Source organism: Chlorocebus sabaeus, chromosome 28, assembly GCF_047675955.1.
Source record: "Chlorocebus sabaeus isolate Y175 chromosome 28, mChlSab1.0.hap1, whole genome shotgun sequence".
Classification (NCBI taxonomy): domain Eukaryota; kingdom Metazoa; phylum Chordata; class Mammalia; order Primates; family Cercopithecidae; genus Chlorocebus; species Chlorocebus sabaeus.
In genome coordinates, this window is record NC_132931.1 from 19,000,878 (window position 1) to 19,019,633 (window position 18,756).

General features: G+C 55.6%; 1 protein-coding gene and 1 pseudogene across 4 annotated transcripts; both read right to left on the reverse strand.

Moving 5' to 3' along the window:
- Window positions 1–428: 428 nt before the first annotated feature.
- Window positions 429–18,245, reverse strand: BRAT1 (BRCA1 associated ATM activator 1). Of its 4 annotated transcripts, none has more exons than XM_037995167.2 (14): window positions 18,063–18,245; window positions 16,834–16,976; window positions 9,898–10,052; window positions 7,571–7,718; window positions 6,189–6,594; window positions 5,834–5,953; window positions 4,675–4,766; window positions 4,270–4,388; window positions 3,832–4,018; window positions 3,516–3,589; window positions 2,345–2,447; window positions 2,117–2,215; window positions 1,753–1,925; window positions 429–1,339 (listed from the first exon to the last, which is right to left on the reverse strand). In XM_037995167.2, exons 2-14 carry the CDS (start codon window positions 16,958–16,960, stop codon window positions 644–646), a joined length of 2,499 nt encoding a protein of 832 aa, XP_037851095.2. In that variant the 5' UTR covers window positions 16,961–16,976; window positions 18,063–18,245; the 3' UTR covers window positions 429–643. The 4 variants fall into 4 exon arrangements, with proteins under 4 accessions (XP_037851095.2, XP_037851101.2, XP_037851096.2 ...); XM_037995173.2 differs by having other exon boundaries at window positions 6,222–6,594; window positions 18,063–18,240; XM_037995168.2 differs by lacking the exon at window positions 18,063–18,245 and having other exon boundaries at window positions 7,571–7,715; window positions 16,834–18,020.
- LOC119622717 (small nucleolar RNA U13) lies at window positions 13,705–13,800 on the reverse strand (annotated as a pseudogene).
- Window positions 18,246–18,756: the final 511 nt, after the last annotated feature.

Here is an 18,756-nt window from a genome sequence, read left to right on the forward strand (position 1 = left end):
TGGGAGGCTGAGGCAGGAGAATCGCTTCAACCCAGGAGGCAGAGGTTGCAGTGAGCCAAGATCGTGCCACTGCTCTCCAGCTTAGGCAACAAGCGCGAAACTCCATCTCAAAAGAAAGACAGAGAAAGAGAAACAGAAAGAAAGAAAAAGAGAGAGAGAGAAAGAAAGAAAAAGGAAGGAAGGAAAGAAGGAAGGGAGGGGAGGGGAGGGGAGGGGAGGGGAAGGGAGGGGAGGGGAGGGGAGGGGAAGGGAAGGGAGGGGAGGGGAGGGGAGGGGAGGGGAGGGAAGGGAAGGAGAGGGGAAGGGAGGGAAGGAAAGGGAAGGGAAGGGAGGGAGAAACAGTGCTGGGAAAACTGGATATCCACATTCGAATGAATGAAACTGGACCCTTGTCTCGGATCATTACTACTAAATTAACTCAAAATGGATTAAAGACTTCAATGCCATTTATTTTGAGTAGAAAATAAGTCATTTCGTTAATACATCAAAATGTGGCATTTCTTGACCTTGCTTCTCTCCTCGTCTTGGCTTCCCCAGAGGATCCACTGGGCTGGGCTGGAGCCCTGGGGATGGCAGTGTCCCACGGAAGGACGTGGCACTGCCTTCCTCGGTCCTGAACCCCAGTGGCAGAATCTGGTTCTACTCAGTAGCAGTCAGCCTCATCCCCCTGCAGGAAGCCCCCAGTGGCCAGCATGTCCTGCAGGAGGGACTGGGGGCTCTTCTCCACGTGGTCGCTGCTCTCGGCCAGTGTGCTCCGCAGGCCCTCCAGGTCTAGGGACCTGAGCATGGCCAGCACAGCCTCAGGCTCCTGGTCCCCTGGGGGCTGGGCGTGCTCACCCGCCCGGCACCTCGGCAGGGCAGCCTCCACTGAGGCGGTGTTGGGGCCGCCCCCGGCCTCCCGCAGGCTGCTGTAGGAAGCAATCTTGTCCCTCAGGAAGAGGAGGAGGTCACAGGACTTCTGCGCCACAGGGCGGTCGCAGTCAAACAAGGCACAAAAGGCGAAGTCAAAGAGCCCCACGTGGCAGAAAGCCATCAGTGCCTCGGTGAGTGGCCGGGCTGGGGCCACCTCGGGTAGGGCCACGGCATAGGGGCAGTGGGTACGCGGCGGCCCCAACGTCTGGCCTAGGAACACCAGCGCCAGCTCCAGGCCCTGGGCGCGGACCTCCCAGTCCAGGTCCCGGCTTGCCGCCCGCAGCACAGTGGCCACGAACTGCTCCGTGTCCTGGGCCGCGTCAGCGTGGCCGTCCCGCAGCCACTCGGTGAAGACTTGCATGACCGCCCTCCGTGGGAAGCCCTCCGAGTCCACGGAGAGGATGTGCAGGAGCTCCGGGAACAGGCTCTGGGGGACAGGGAGCGGGTGGGATGGTCAGTGGGGCGGCAGGAGTGGGGCTCCCACAACAGGACCCCGGGGGCATCCGTGGGGCTGGCCCCGGACATGGGCAGTCTAGGGCCACACCCCACTCTGGCACCTTACATGCTACGCAGTGAGCACATCGCCCTCCAATCCTCAGTTTACCCATCTGTCAAATGGAGGTAACCATGTCTAAGCGGAGGGGTGCTGGGGAGACAAGGCGAAGAGCACAGGCCCCACGCCCAGCAGAGCCCCAGGGCCTCGGCAGTCACTCCCACAGGTGCTGCCCACAGCAGCAGCTGCTCCCACGGTGGATGCTGGCCGCTCACCCCCCCGCAAGCAGTCGAGCACACACGATGGCCAGGTGGGAGCTGCTGGCCAAGGAACCCGACACCTCCTACCTGCCGGGCCTCTGCGTGCTCAGGGCTGGTGGGGGCGTGCAGGCCCCGGCTGGAAAGCTGCCCCGTGGCGGTCACTGCGCTTGCTCGGACGTAACTCTCAGGGTCCTGGAGGAGTTGCCGGGCCAGCTCAGGCACCTCTGAAGCCAGGAGGGCACATCTGAAGTCGGCCTGTCCTGGGGGTCGAAGTGGCCACATGCAGCTGTGACTGAGGGCCGAGCCTTGCCGCCTCGGCCTCTGCCTCCACCCCCTTGTGGGCAGCCGACGTGACCCAAATTTCTAGAGCCAGCAAGAGGCTGCTGGTGCAGCCCGGCTCAGTGAGCCCCCAGCAGGCGGGAAGGCAGCCCCTCCCTCTGCCAGCACTCACCTCCCCAGTGCCTGCTCAGCTGGGTCAGGAACTCGAGGCCGGAGTCCCTCACCTCCCAGCAGGGGTGGCACAAGCGTTTCTGCAGCACAGGGAACAGCTCTAGGGTGGGAAGGGGCAGGTCAGGGCGAGCTGGGGGCCAGGCTCACCCTGCCCTCGGAGCCACCCAGTCCCTGCTGCCTCTACCCCTGCGACTCCAGCCCCGTTCACCCCTGTGAGGGGCTGCGTTACCTCTGAGGAACTGCGGGATGAGGGGGCCAAGATCAGAGCAGCCGGGGGTCTTGGGTGAGCTCAGGAGCCACCGGAGCGTGGCCTGGAAGGCCTTCTTCAGAACCTGGAGCAGACAGGGCGGGCTGTAGGGCCACGAGAGGCGGAGGGACACGCTGTCTGCCTGTCCCCTCACCTTCCTCTGTGCTGCCCACACTCCAGGGACAGAGATGGGGACAGGAAGTGGAGAGAGAAGGGAGCGCTGGGCTTCCTTCTTTTTTAGAGACAGGGTCTCACTGTGTCACCCAAGCTGGACTACAGTGCTGCAATCACAGCTCACTGCAGCCTCCACCTCCCGGGCTCAAACAATCCTCCTGCCTCAGCCTTATGAGTAGTTGGGGCTAGAGGCACACATCACCACGCTCGGCTAATTTTTACAGTCAAATGCTCTACCCATGAGCTACACCCTGGGGCTAATTTTTGTACTTTTTGTAGAGATGGGATCTTGCTATGTTGCCCAGGCTGGACTCAAAGTCCTGGGCTCCACGGATCCTCCCACAGCACAGTAATCACAGCTCTGAGCTCCACACCCCTCCTGGGCTGATTTTAATAAGGCAGAATCTGCTGTGGACCTAGCTTCCCAGACTGTGAGCAGGAGGAAGCGGCGGCAGCCCCCCACCAGAAGACCCACCACCCAAGAAGCGGGGTTTCTACATCAAAACACGACCAATGACGCACTTTTCCTCAGGATCTCAGGAGGCCCTGGGCCCTTCCTCCAAAGCTGTCCACTGTCTGCTCAGCGGCAGGCGGCACAAGGTCTGTACCCGCCAGGGCCCAGCTCCGCGAGGGGCTGTGGAGTGGGCACGTTCACAAATGGCGCTTAGGAGAACCCGGAGCCCACGCCCAGGGCCGTCCTGGTGCCACTTCATTTCCCTTGTCCAGAATTCCCTGCAGGCCGCCTGGCTGGCGCCCCTGCTTCCCACGGGCCACACACCCCGGCACGTTGATGTATCTTCACCAACAAGAGGCCCTGGGCCCGACGCAAGCAGCCATCTGTGTCACGAAGCTCTCTGAGCAGTGACTCTGTGGCCCTGTGTGAAGGCCCCGTCCCCAGAGGCCCGCATGGGGCCAGGGTGGAGTGGGGGGTGGGTCCCACTGCCTCTGCCTCCCTCCTCTCCTCCTTCCCTATCCGTACCGTGGGGCTGGAGCCGGGGCTCTCGAGGCACTCCAGGAGGACAGCAAGCGCCTGCGTCACCAACTCCTGGGGGCCTGAGACAGAGGTGAGCGGATAAACCACCCCCACCTCCACCCCAGGGCCCTCCCCATCAACTCTGGGAAGGAGCAGGACAAGGCTTCATCCTCCAGCTGAAACCTGCATGGCCCCTGCACCCCTCAGCCCCCGCCCCAGAGAAGAAACACAGAGGGACAGCAATTCCCAGGCGCCTCCGAGCAGAAAGCAGAGTGGGGGCTTGGGTTTCGCCCAACGCCAAAGCCGTACAGAACACACTCACTTGTCCCCTCTGACAGCGTCCCCAGGAAATCAAGGGCTGCTCGCTGGACCCGGACGCAGCCCGCCAGGGTCCCACAGAGGCGGCCCCCTACGCTGGAGGCGGGGGCAGCCGAGCCGTCGCAGAGCCGCAGGACAGTCACTGCAGCCCCCAGCAGGGACGCCTGCGGCCACGGCGACGGGCGCTGGGGCTGCGAGGGAGGGGGGCGTTAGCCAAGGTTGCAGTCCCACTGCCGGCGTGGATGCAGGGGCGCTGGGGCTTCGAGGCATGTGGGGCAGGGGACATTAGCCAGGGTTGTGATCCCACCGCCGGCGTGGACGCAGGGGCGCTGGGGCTGCGAGGGGCGCTGGGGCTGCGAGGGGCGCGGGGCGTCAGCCCAGGCTGCGGTCCCACTGCCGGCGTGGATGCTGCCGCGCTGCATGAGGGCGGGGCCGCACCTACCAGCGGCTGCAGCTCCTCCAGGTGAGCCAGGGTGCGGCACAGGAGGCCCGCGCAGGACGACTTGGAGGCCAGGAGCGCGTCCACCGTCGTGGCGTCGTCTGCCGTCCCGTCCAGCAAGCCTGGGGGCCAAGCCAGGAAAGAGCTGCCTTAGAGAGCACTTCAGCCTCCCCACGGTCGCCAGCCACCCCCTGGCCACCACTCACAGCAGAGGCCAGGACCCGGGTGCAGAGCAGCGGCTCACCAGGGATGATGGCCACGCCCCCGGTCCCCTTTCCCCTTAGTGGGAGGCCTGGGTGTGACTAAAGTGGGGTGGGGGTGGCGAGTCTGGTATTCCCATCCATCTCCCCCCCCGCCCAGCTTCAGGGACCCAGGTTCCGCCCTCCCAGCCCTTTCTGAGCCGCGTACCTGGGGGTCCGGGGGCCTGAACTGTGGCCTTCAGGACACAGGCCAGCGGCTGGAGGAGGACCTGGAAGGCCTGGGTCCTCAGTGCCTGTGGGCTGGAGACAAACACGCAGTGAGCGCCGTGACCCTGGCTGTGAGGCAAGCCGGCTGTGCTAACATCCCCAGCAAGCCTGGGGCAAATCAGGGAGGGGGCTGGGACACCCCGCCAAGAAACAGTTTCTCTGCAGGCCACTGGCCAGGGGACGCCATGGGACAGAGTCGTGGGGAGACAGACCTGACCAAGGAGATGAGCCTGACACTCCCAATGTCCTTAGGAGCAGACACTGAGGGGCCTCCAGGAGGGCCCGGCCATGCACCCAGAGAGAGGGGCAGTGCCCGCTCAGGCGGACAGGGATGGGGTGCCCCCAACCTCCTGGGTATCCCCAGGTGTGCACAGCATCCACTTTGTAGGAGGGACCTGCCCTCATGTCTGGGTCTAGGTGGGGGCAGTGCCCGCGCAGGGGGACAGGGACAGGGTACCCGCAGCCTCCTGGGTGTCCCCACAGTGCATTCCTGCAAGGCCGGGTCTGTTCCTCCGTCCTCCCCCGTCTACTCTCCTAAACATTCGGCGATCCCGGAGCTCAGAGCCAGGCTTTCATGGTACCCTTGGGCCCTTTGGGCAGCGGGTCCTGAGGTCACGTCCACCCCTAATGTGAGCCCATCTAGAACCCTGGCAGGCTGTCCACGGCATTCCCACCTGTCCTGACCCAGGCATTGCCGTTCCACCGCCCCCAGGCCCCCCATCTGCATGGTGTACGTGCTGGGGAGCTCCAGCACCCCAAACCAAGGCTGCGGTGGGGGACAGGTGGGAGGGCAGCGGAGCGCAGGGCCTGGGCAGGACCATCCCGCTCTGGGCAGAGCAGCTCCGGCCATCCTTCTCACCTCTGGGGATCTCGCAGAGCTTTTGTCTGAAACAATTATTCTGTTGCTAAAGATCCTGCAGAAGCCGCCAGCCTGCACGACTGCCATGTGTCACCCACGCACGGCCCAATCACACCCCACACGGCTGCCTGACTGTCCCTGGTTTCTGGAACTCCCCTGCCTTGAGGGCTGCGCTCTCAACCTCCCTGCCTGCCCTGGCTCCCAACACTCGCCTCGGCATGAAATGCACCCCAGCCCATACCAGTGCTCGAGCTTCAGGATCCCCAAAGCCAGGGGTCCCACGTGGGTGGGGCCCAGGCAGCTCAGAGCCTGCGCCAGCGTCTCCCACAGGCCGCCGTCGGAAGAACTGAACACAGGAGAACTGCAGGGAGACCCCAGAGAGAGAAATTATCCCCCATCCCCTAAAACCCCATTCCAGGCCTGGCTGAGAGACTGCCCTGGCCCCAGCGCTGAAGGCGCCCAGCCCAGGACAAGCTTTTCCCCCCAAGGGTTCCAGGGTCACCCCGGTGCCGCTTCACTGCAGGCCACATCCTCAGGGAGTCTCTGGCTGCCAGTGGGACATGCCCGGGCGTCATCTGAGGAAAACAATTGCCCACCCAGGCTCCCCAGCTGCATCCCGGGGGCCTGACCGAGCCACACAGAGAAGCAGGTCCACGAGCGAGTGTGCGGCGGGGATGGGGTCTCTCTCCAGCAGACAGGCCACGCGGGGACTCAGCCGCACCCACAGGGCTTCCGTCCAGGGGCTCTGGCAGCGCCCGAAGGTCGTGGTCAGGACGTTCAGGGCCTGAGTGACCTTGGGGGTGGCCGTGGAGCACAAGGACTCCTCCACATGATCTGTGATCTTCTGGGCACACGCGGGCCAGTCATCCCCCCGCAGGCAGGGGTGCCCCTCGGCTCCGCCTCGCATGAACAAAGCCAGGACGTGCACCAGGAGCTGACTGGCCGCCGAGGCCACAAACAGGCTGGAGTCTCCCTGTAGGGAGAAGATGGTGTCGACTGCACCTGGGCAGGGGATGGGGGAAGACAGGAAAAAGGGGATGAGCCAGAACAGAGCCGGGGGAGGCAGACAGCAACCTTAATCCAGGACTGCAGGGCCTCAGGGAAGATGCAAACAGCAGAGCGCACCCCAAGACGCCCCCAAATGCCCCTCCACTCAAAAGCAAAAGAGAACAAGAACTGAAGCTCCCTAGAGACAAGCACCTCCCCCCAGGCTAAGCGTTAAACACACACAGCTTGTGATGCTTCCCAATTCATTCCTTGTTGTTTTTTGTTCTTGTTGTTGTCGTTTTGAGACGGAGTCTCGTTCTGTCGCCCAGGCTGGAGTACAATGGTGCGATCTTGGCTCAACTGCAACTTCCACCTCCCAGGTTCAAGCCATTCTCCCACCGCAGCCTCCCAAGTAGCCGGGATTACAGGTACCTGCCATCATGCCCGGCTAATTTTTGTATTTTTAGTAGAGATGGGGTTTCACCATGTTGGCCAGGCTGGTCTTGAACTCCTGACCTCAGGTGATCCACCTGCCTCGGCCTCCCAAAGTGCTGAGATTACAGGCGTGAGCCACTGTGCCCGGCCTTGTTTCTTGTGTTTTGAGACAGGGTCTTGCTCTGTCGCCTAAGCTGGAGTGCCATGGCTCAACCACTGCTCACTGCAGCCTCAACCCCCTGGGCTCAAGAGATCCTCTTGCTTCAGCCTCCTGAGCAGCCAGGACTATAGCCATGCGCCACCATGCCTGGCTCCCAAATAGTTTCAAAGACTGAGTCCTCACAGCTGATCTGTAAATGGCTGAGAAAGCCGCCTCGGCTCCTAGGGCCTGACTTGCAAGCCAGAGGACACTGGACAGCAGTACTGTCACGGTGCATTCTTCACAACAACCCTGTGACATCGCACAGACCAGACGCTCAGATTCAGCAAGGTGCAGTGACTCCCCTGGGGTCACACAGGCAGGATGAGGAATGGGGTGGGGCGTGGGCATACTCACCGTGGTCGGCCAGGAAGCGCAGGGCGCTGGGGTGCTGTGCCAGGGAGCGCAGGCCCTGGATCCAGCCGCTGCGCACGGTGGGGACAGCCCAGGCTGCTCGGCCGAGGGGTCCTGCCTCCCCAAAGAGCCCTGGTAGCAACTCCCCCTGCTGGGAAGCAAAGAAAGAGGTGGGGGGGGGCCGGGCACGGTGACTCACACCTGTAATCCCAGCACTTTGGGAGGCTGAGGGCAGATCACGAGGTCAGGAGTTCAAGACCAGCCTGACCAACATGGTGAAACCCCGTCTCTACTAGACATACAAAAAACTGCCGGGTGTGTTGGCATGCACCTGTAATCCCAGCTACTCAGAAGGCTGAGGCAGGAGAATTGCTTGAACCTGGAAGGCGGAGGTTGCAGTGAGCCAAGATCGCGCCACTGCACACCAGCCTGGGTAACAAAGAGAGACTCCGTCTCAAAAAAACAAACAAAAAAGAGGTTAGGGGACCTGGCAGGTTTCCAGGGATGTGGAGCAAAGCACAGATGGGTTTTCAGTTTTCCAGGGCTGGTGGAGGCACTTCTGGAGGACACTTTCATGTATGTATGTATGTATGTATGTATTTATTGATAGTCTCACGCTTGTCACCCAGGCTGGAGTGCAGTGGCACAATCTCGGCTCACTGCAACCTCTGCCTCCTGGGCTCAAGCTATTCCCCTGTCTCAGCCTCCCGAGTAGCTGGGATGACAGGTACCCGCCACCACACCCAGCTAATTTTTGCATTTTTAGTAAAGACAGGTCTTTACCATGTTGGTCAGGCTGGTCTCGAACTCCTGACCTCAGGTGATCTGCCTGCCTCAGCCTCCCAAAGTGCTGGGATTACAGGCGTGAGCCACCGCACCCGGTCTGGAGGGCCCTTTCCTACCAGCTGCTGACAGACAAGGGCCCCCGGATTCACTGTACAGCAGCGCCCTAGGCCGTCTTGGAAAGTCTGTCCTGCAGCAGGATGGTGTCTGGGTGGGCTGCTAGGGAGTCTGCAGGTGCTTAATTGGGGGGCACCATGAATGGCAAGCTAACGGTACTGGATGTGCCTTCGAGCAACCTGGCGAGGGCCTGTGGGGCACCAAGAGAAGCCGTCGTGTTAGACAGGCAAGGGCCCTGAAGCTCACATCAGGTATCACGTGACAGACTCAGTGCTGCCTGTTTGGAGCTGGAAGACACAGCTCTGGAGAACTCTCGAGCTCTCATGCCTTATTGCTACATAGAAATTCTTGGCTGGGAGCAGTGGCTCACGACTGTATCCCAACATTTTGGGAGGCCGAGGCAGGAGGATCGCTTGAGGCCAGGAGTTTGAGACCAGCCTGGGCAACACAGTGAGACCCCATCTCTACCAAAGATAAAAAAAGTTAGTCAGGTGCATACACCTGTGGACCCAGCTACTCGGGAGGCTGAATGGGGAGGGTCACTTGAGCCCAGGAGGTCAAGGCTGCAGTGAGCTGCCACTGCACTCCAGCCTGGGCGACAGAGCAGGATTCTGTCTCTAAAAAACAAAACAAAAAAGGCTGGGTGTGGTGGCTCACGCCTGCAATCCCAGCATTTTGGGAGGCCGAGGCAGATGGATCACTTGAGGTCAGGAGTTTGTGACCAGCGTCGCCTGGCCAAAATGGTGAAACCCCGTCTCTACTAAAAATACAAAACTTAGCTGGGCATGGTGGCAGGTGCCTGTAGTCCCCGGATACTCGGGAGGCTGAGGCAGGAGAATCGCTTGAACCTGGGAGGTAGAGACTGCAGTTAGCTGAGTTTGAGCCACCACACTCCAGCCTGGGGTCTCAAAAAATAGTAATAAAATAAAATAAAAAATAAACAAAATTAGTTAATTTTTAAAAGACATTCTCATTAGTCATTCATTCATCTGTAGGCTGGGTCGCTGGAGGTGCAGGATGTGCAGTCTCGTTTGGTCCTCATGACAACCCCATGGCGCGGCTACGACCCCCATCTCTGTCCTAGGAAGAGACGGAGGCCACGGCACGGCTACGACCCCCATCTCTGTCCTAGGGAGGGACGAAGGCTTGCGGCCGTGGGAAGGTCAGACAGCTGATCAGAGGTGGGAGCCAATCCCAGTCATCTTATTCCAAAAAACCTCAACTCCTTAGCCCCAGCATCACTCTGGGAGAATTCTTCACAGGGGCTACAGTCAGGGGTAAAAGCATGCAGTTCTGGCGAGGACACAGGGTGGGGGCAGGCCGCTGGGACTTGGGATGGTGATGGCTACAAATGCCCCACCTGGCTGCGGGAGGAGAAGGTTGCCCACCTCTCCACGGGACACTCGGAGGGTGGGAGGCCCCAGGCTCACCTGAAGATACTGGAAGCAGTTTTCCTGGGCTGCGAAGGTTCCTGCCAGGCGCAGAGAGAAGGAGAGGACCCCGGGACTCAGGTCCTGGACTTTCAGCACATGGGACAGCAGCTCCACCAGGCAGGGGTGCCCCTGCAGCAGCACGAGACTGGACTCTGTGGGGACAGCCCAGCCCAGGGGTTACCAGGGGCACAGCACCAGGTGTCCCCCTGGATGACCGCTCTTCTCCTAGCAATTCCCAGACCCTTTTCTTGCAGGGTGTTAGATTTAGGGATCCAACTGGGAAAAAAATATTTGCAATAAATACGGCAAATGACTCATAATTTTAATTCAGTAAGGGCAGAAAAACTAGAAAGTTTAACAACAGCTGAGAGGCGGAACATTTTCACCTTTCACAACAGGTGAATGGCCAAAGATGCTGAAAAAAATGTTCTGACAGTGAAAAAGAAATACAAATCAAAGTGAAAGACCAGGCTGGGCGCAGCGGCTCACGCCTGTAATCCCAGCACTTTTAGGAGGCCGAGGCGGGTGGTCACTTGAGCTCAGGAGTTCGAGACTAGCCTGGCTAATATGGCGAAGCCCTGTCTCTACTAAAAATACAGAAAATTAGCTGGGTGTGGTGGCTCATGCCTGTAGTCCCAGCTAATCGGGAGGCTGAGGCAGGAGAATCGCTTGAATCCAGGAGGCAGAGGTTGCAGTGAGCCGAGATTGCATCACTGCATACCGCACACCCCAGCCTGGGTGACGGAGCGAGATTCCATTCCAAAAAAATAAAAAGTAAAACAAAAAGTGGAAGAGCATTTTCACCTTTCAAATTGGTACTTTTCCTTAGCACTCTGTGCAAGGAGATAAAATGGAACACGTATTCCTCTCTAGACGTAGCACCTGTATTTCTATACCTAGCTACACTATTGCTCAAAAGCACCAGTAGCGAAAAAGATATTTTGAGGCAAAGGTAGAAAGAATGTGGTTCAGTAAGAAGGAGAGCGAGGAGCAGGCAGAGGAGGAGAACCAGGCTAGGACTCAAAAAGCACTGAGTCCGCCTGAATCAGCACCGCAGGCTGGGTGAGGTGCTCATACCTGTAGTCCCAGCACTTTGGGAGGCCAAGGCAGGAGGATCACTTGAGCCCAGGAGTTCAAGACCAGCCTGGGCAACATAGCAAGACCCTGTCTCTACAAAAAATAAAAAATAAAATAAAATAAAAATTCGCCTGGAGTGGTGGCACACATCTGTAGTCCCAGTTACTCAGGAGGCTGAGATGGGAGGATCGCTTGAGCCCAGGAGCTCAAGGCTGCAGTGAGCTATGACTGCACCACTGTACTACAGCCTGGGCAACAGAGGGAGACCCTGTCTCTAAAAAAAAAAAAAAAAAAAAAAGGCGGACCGCAGTGGCTCATGTCTGTAATCCCAGCACTTTGGGAGGCTGAGGCAGGCAGATCACGAGGTCAGGAGATTGAGACCATCCTGATCAACACGGTGAAACCCTGCCTCTACTAAAATATAAAAAATTAGCCGGGTGTGGTGGTGTGCGCCTGTAGTCCCAGGTACTCAGAAGGCTGAGGCAGGAGAATTGCTTGAACTTGGGAGGTGGAGGTTGCAGTGAGCCGAGATTGTACCACTGTACTGCAGCTTGGTGACAGGGCAAGAAAAAAAAAAAAAAAAAAAAAAAAAACCCCACTGAGTTCAAAACTAAAAAATCATTGTTGAAGGTTCTGAAACAAAACAGAATTAAAATACTAAACAACAATAACAGAAGCTTGTGATGGCCTGAAAGTCAAGTGCTCTGAGATCCTTCAGTTGCCTGGATAGAGAATGGAAAGTCTAATTAACTTCAGACTTTTAAAAAAAATCCAGTTCTCATGTTAAAAATATAAGAGTAACCACTAAAGAACATAAACAAGCCTGTGGCCCCAGCATCTTGAGAAGCCGGGGTGGGCAGATCACCTGAGCCCAGGAGTTCAAGACCAGGTTGGGCCACACAGGAAGATCTTCTCTCTATAAAAATTCGCTGGGAGGCCAGGCGCGGTGGCTCAAGCCTGTAATCCCAGCACTCTGGGAGGCCGAGATGGGTGGATCACAAGGTCAGGAGATCAAGACCATCCTGGCTAACACGGTGAAACCCCGTCTCTACTGAAAAAATACAAAAAACTAGCCGGGCGAGGTGGCGGGCGCCTGTAGTCCCAGCTACTCGGGAGACTGAGGCAGGAGAATGGCATGAACCTGGGAGGCAGAGCTTGCAGTAAGCTGAGATCCAGCCACTGCACTCCAGCCTGGGCGACAGAGCGAGACTTTGTCTCAAAAAAAAAAAAAATTCGCTGGGCGCGGTGGCACGCATCTGTAGTCCCATCTACACTGGAAGCTGAGACGGAAAGATCGCCTGAGCCCAGGAGGTCAAGGCTGCAGTGAGCCGTGATTACACCACTGTCCTCTAGCCTGGACAACAGCGCAAGAACTTGTCTAAAAAAAAGAACATAAACAGAATGTATCACTTCAAAACCAGAAGAGGAAAGATTAAAAAAAAAAAAAAAAAAAGCTTTATCAATCTGATGGAGGGCAGAAAAGGAGGAGGATAAAGGCACAAAGATAAGGCACAGGAAATTAAAAAATACAAAAGAATTCGAATCTAACAGTCGCCTCAACAAATTAGAGAGATCAAACTTATCTGTTGAAAGAGCTGCTGAGATTAAAATAAACTAAAAACGAGCAATGTGGTGTTTCTAAAAGCAATAAAATGCAACAAAGGGAAAGGCTGGGAGCAGGAGAGAAAAAGACACAGTAGGCAAATTCTAACTTTAAAGCTGGTGTAGCAACAGTAATAGCAAACAAAATGGGCTATAAAGCAAAAAGCAGTATTCACTCAGAAGAAAGTTCACTGAGAAATTCCAGAAAGATACAACATTCCTACATCTATGTATATCTAACCTAACTTCAAAACATGTAAAGCAGCCTGGGCAACGTGGTGAAACCGTCTCCGCAAAAAAATACAAAAAATTCGCTGCTGGTGTATTCCTGTAGTCCCAGCCGTCCAGGAGGCTGGGATGGGAGGATCACTTGAGCCCAGGAAGTTGAGGCTACGGTGAGCCGTGACCACGCCACTGCACACTAGCCTGGGTGACAAAGTGAGACCCTGTCTCCAAAAAAAAAAAAAAAAAGCCAGGCACAGTGGCTCACACCTGTAATCCCAGCGAGAGGCCGAGGCGGGCAGACTGCTTGAGCTCAGGGGTTTGACACCAGCCTGGGCAACACAGTGAAACAGTCACTACAAAAAATACAAAAACTTAGCCGGGCATGGTGGTGGGCTCCTGTGGTCCCAGCTATTAGGGAGGCTGAGGTGGGAGAATCATCTGAGCCCAAGAAGTCGACGCTGCAGTGAGCCGAGATCACGCCACTGTACTCCAGCCTGGGCAATAGAGCAAGACTCCGTCTCAAAAAAAAAAAAAAAAAAGAAAAAGAAAAAGAAAAAAATATGTAAAGCAAAAAAAAAGAATGCAACTCAAAGAAAACTCATGAATCCATGATCTTGGTGTAAGCTTTTTACACACCTCTCAGAAACAAGCAAACAAATTAGCAAGAACATAGCAGGTTTGAACTAGTGAACAAGTGTGGAAAATACTCTTTCCATCAAGTACAGCGCAGGAGAAATGACAGAGGCTGGGAGGGAGGAGGAAACAGGGACTCACTGTGAATCCAGACTCGGTTTCTTTAGGAGAACAAAATTCGATTGTGCTGATGATTCCAGAGCCCTATAAATTTACTAAGAACTGTTGAATTGATACCATTTATTTATTTATTTTGTCCTTTTCTCATGTCAGACGGGTCACGTACTGACATCATACCACGGTTCCACGGTACCACATCTCACACATGCACCCGAACACTCAATTATCATGCTTAGGCTGGGTGTGGTGGCCCTCCACTGTAATCCCAGCACTTTGGGAGGCCAAGGCGGAGGGATCACCTGAGGTCAGAAGTTGGAGACCAGCCCGGCCAACATGGTGAAATCCCATCTCTACTAAAAATACAAAAATTGGCCGGGCGTGGTGGCACATGCCTGTAATCCCAGGTACTCGGGAGGCTGAGGCAGGAGAATCGTTTGAACCCAGGAAGCGGAGGTTGCAGTGAGCCGAGATCGTGCCACTGTACCCCAGTCTGGGCAACAGAGCAAGACTTGGTCGCGAAAAAAAAAAAAAAAAAAAATTATCATGCTTACAAACTACAGAAGGATCTGGTACACGTTAAGTGGGTGAATTGCAGGGTATGCAAATTATATCTCAATAAAGCTAATGAAAAATACTTTTTAAAATTGAATACAGGCTGGGCATGGTGGCCCGCTCCTGTAATCCCAGCACTTTGGCAAGCCCAGGCGAGAAGACTGCTTGAACCCAGGAGTTCCAAGCTGCCTGGGCAAGATGGTGAGACCTCATCTCTATGAGGAAGAAAAAAAAAAAAAATAGCTGGGCCTGGTACACACCTGTGACCCTAGCAACTCAAGAGAATGAGGCAGGCAGAGTGCTTAAGCCCAGGAGATCGAGGCTGCAGTGGGCTGTGATCACACCATTGCACTCCAGCCTGGGTGACGGAAAAACCCTGGCTCAAAAAAAAAAAAAGAAAAAAAAGAAAAAGAAAGTAAAGAAAAACTGACTACAAACTAGGCCACAGTTCAAGACCTTCAAATACCAAAACATCAAACTCATACAGTGAAATCTCTAGAACACTGAGAAAATTCGCCTGAGTCCTATATCTCAATAACAGTCTCAATAGCTACAAAGATTCAAAACATATATTTTCTAACCTCCATAAGATAAATTAAAAATCAATAATAAAAAGACCAGAGAAATCCACATTTTGAAACTAAATGATACTCTTTTAAATAACTTGTGGGTGAAAAAAAATCAGAATGAAAAGCATGAAATACTTAGAACTAAATTACAACCAAAGTACTGCATAGTAAAACTTGTAAGATGCAGCTAAAGTCATATTTTTAGAGAAACGCACTCTTACATATACACACATATATACATACACATATATACACACATACATATATACACACACACATATATATGTTTGTTTTTGGTTTTTTTTTTTTGAGAGAGTCTCACTCCACTGCCCAGGCTGGAGTGTAGTGGCGTTATCTCAGCTCACTGCAACCTCTACTTCCCAGGTTCAAGTGATTCTCCTGCCTCAGCCTCCCGAGTAGCTGGGATTACAGGCATGGACCACCATGTCAGGCTAATTCTTGTATTTTTAGTAGAGACGGGGTTTCACCATGTTAGCCAGGTTGGTTTCCAACTCCTGACCTCAAGTGATCTACCTGCCTCAGCCTCCCAAAGTGCTGGGATTATAGGCACGAACCACCGCGCCTGGCCTTAAATGTATGTATTAGAAAACAAGGAAGACCCAGATATTTAGCTCAAAAGAGGGTAAACAACACTTTGGGAAGCAGAGGCAGGTGACTGCCTGAGCCCAGGAGTTCGAAAACAGCTTGGGCAATACAGTGAGACCCCATCCTAAAAAAAAAAAAAAAACCACAATATAATTTAAAAATAAAACGAGTAAAAGAACAGGGGGAAGTAAAGAATAGCAGAAATTAAAAACATGCGGTCTATCCCAACGCAATGATCAACTACGAGAATAAACATTTCCACGCAAGAATATTTATGTAAAAGGAAAGCCATGATGATGTGATTTTTTTTTGAGATGGAGTCCATTCTCAGTCGCTCAGGCTGGAGGGCAGTGGTGTGATCTCAGCTCACTGCAACCTCCTCCTCCAGGGTTCAAGCGATTCTCCCCTCAGCCTCCAGGGTAGCTGGGATTACAGCGCATGCCACCATGCCTGGCTAATTTTTGTATTTTTAGTGGAGACAAGGTCTCACCATGTTGGCCAGGCTGGTCTTGAACTCCTGACTTCAAATGACCTGCCTGCCTTGGCCTCCCAAAGTGATGGGATTACGGGTGTGAGCCACCGTGCTGGACCTATGACACTACTTAAAATGATGAAAAATGAGAAATATAAACATCTAATAAATTCAATGAATTACGGTCCACTCCTACAGCAAATAACATGTAGTCAGTAACATTGACATATTACGTGGAGAAAACACTATGATGGCAAGAGAGAAAGCAAGACACCAAAATTGTATTTATGGTATGACCTCATTTTTTTCCCAGAAAAATACAGCTTTATGATGTGTTATGAAAAAGGTTGGGAGGAAATTAAAAGGTTGATGGTTTAAGTTTCCTCTTTACTCTTTTGTTCACGTTTTAAAGAACATGAATTACTTTTTTTTTTTTTTTGAGACAGGGTCTCTATCACCCAGGTCAGAGTGCAGAGGCACAATCATAGCTCACTGCAACCTCTACCTCCTGGGTTCAAAGGATCCTCCCACCTCAGCCTCCAGAGTAGCTGGGACTACAGGTGCGGCACCAGGCCCAGCTAATTTTTGTTATTTTTTTTTTTTGAGATGAGGTCTCGCTATGTTGAACCAGGCTGGTGTCGAACTCCTGGACTTAAGCAATCCACGCACCTCAGCCTCCCAAAGTGCTGGGATTACAGGTGTGAGCCACTGCATCCAGCTGCTCCTACTTTCATAATCAGAAAACAAACCTGATGTCTTAAACACACTAAATACAATGAGAACAACAATAAAATAAGTTTGTTCACGCCTTCCACAGAACTGAATCTTGGGATGCCCTGATCGTGGCTGAACTGGCTGACTTTCAAACTCTAACTCTCCAGATAATTCTCTCGGGCTTCATCTTGACTTGCCCTCAGTCTGCCACAGATAATCTCTAGGAAGTGAAGGAAAGACATCTGATTTGCAGTTTCTGCCCTTCTTCCAGGACAGGGGAGTCCCCACCCGGTCCCTGCTCCCTGTCCCAGGCTCTGCGTCTGGTCTCTGGATAGACAGTAAACAGCAGCACCACCTCCTTACCTCCTTCAGTGACAGTTTTAAACCAGTCCAGCAGCTTCTCCAAACAGGTGTCATCTGCCACCGGCTGCCTGGGATCTACCAGAACAGCACAGAGAGCAGGGAGCAGCCGGGAGCATTCGGGGTCCATGGTGAGGCCGCAGTCCCTGCAAAGCCAATGTGAGACCCAAACCTCAATACCCACTGCAGAACCAGCTCGTTCTAGTCACAGCAGCCCACCATGCCTGCTCAGGCCTGGGAAGAGGCCCCAGAACTTTCATCTCAGACCAGGAGAACCATGATCCCCAGACCAGAGGTCTGTTCTGCAGGGATGGATCAAAGCTTTGGTCTAGGTGGGGCCCCGAGCGCTGGTGCTGGGGCTGAAACGGGCAAATGAGAGTCTGGCTGAAATCACAAGGCCTCCGGAGCTGAAAGTCTGTCAACCTTGAGCTTTGGTGCAGTAGGGGCAGCAGCGTGGTGCTGGCCCAGGCTGCAGGTGGGCCAGAGTCAGGGGCATCTTTGAGTTCCGGGGTCAGCCATGCGTGCAGGGGGATATCTATCCATGCCCCAGGGCCAGTATGGGCTGGAAAGTGTCTGTCCCTCCCAACGTCAAGTGGTGGCTGCAATTGAGGTCCTAAAGCCAGCAGGGGGGTGCGAAGGGGAAGGGGCGACTGTCCGTGTGTCTGTCCCTCTCAGGGTCAGTGTTGGCTGCATTTGGCGTTCTGCAGTCAGTAGGAGGGTGCAGAGGGGAAGGGGCGCCTGTCCGTGTGTCTGTCCCTCCCAGGGTTAGTGGTGGCTGCATCTGACGTCCTGCAGCCGGCGGCGGGAGGGGGGTTCGGAAGGGTGCGGGAGGGGGGTTCGGAGGGGTGCGGGGGGCCCGGCGGGGTGCGGAGGGGAAGGGGCGCCTGTCCCTCCCAGGACGGGGTGTGCATCCGTGCGTCCGGCCTCGGGGGTGGGCGGGGTGGTCAGTGGCTCTGTATGACCGGGGCATCGTCTGCCAATGCCCGGGGAGGCTGCGTCCCGGGAAGAGGAACCCTCCCAACACTCTGGAGTCGGTTTTGGCCGCGGGAGCCAGGCCCGAGGGTCCAGAAAGGGCGCCAGACCAGGCGGCCACAGTCGGGCTCGGAAGCGAGCGTAGGTCGCGTACACCCCGGGCTGGGCTGCTCCCTGGCCCTCCCGCCCCCTCGGCCAGGCCTTGGCCTCCCCACGCCCGGCTACCGCTACCGCGACCCCCCAGGCTCAGCGCGCCTCACCGCTTGGTTCCGTCCTCCGTCACAACCACCCCTTCCCCAAGGCTCCGCCTCCGGACTGTGCCACCTGCCAAGCCCGGAGGAGGCGGAGGACGGAGACGGCTGGCGTGGGGAACCGGGACAGCTCTCCTGGAGCCCCCTCTGGAAGCCTCGAGGGCTCACACTTGAAGGAAGGAGTTCAAGCTGAGAGGGACAGGAAGGCGCCAAGCCGGTCGCTCCGACTCATCACCCCCGCCAGGCACCCGGTGGTACATGCCGAGCATCCGGTGGGTGGGCGGGGCGTCCCGGGGGCGGGGATCTCTGAGGAAGGCGCGGCGTTGTGTCCGGAGGGGCGGGGCCTCGCCTGCAGGGGCGCCCTGTGTCTGCATCCGCCGGAGCGAGAAAACCACGTGCCGGAGAGAAGCGTCCTGATCTGTGCACCAAAGCCCTTGGTTATTTGGCTTAAGGTTCTCAAATTAGGTCCTCCGCGGCCGCCCTGTGGCTCATGCCTGTAATCCCAGCCTTTTAGGAGGCGCAGTTGGGACGATTGCTTGAAGCCAGGAGTTGAGACCAACCTAGGCAACAGAGCGAGACCCTATCTCTTACAATTAAAAAAAAAAAAAAAAAAAAAAAAAAAAAGCCGGGCGCGGTGGCTCACGCCTGTAATCCCAGCACTTTGGGAGGCTGAGGCGGGTGGATCACGAGGTCAGGAGATCGA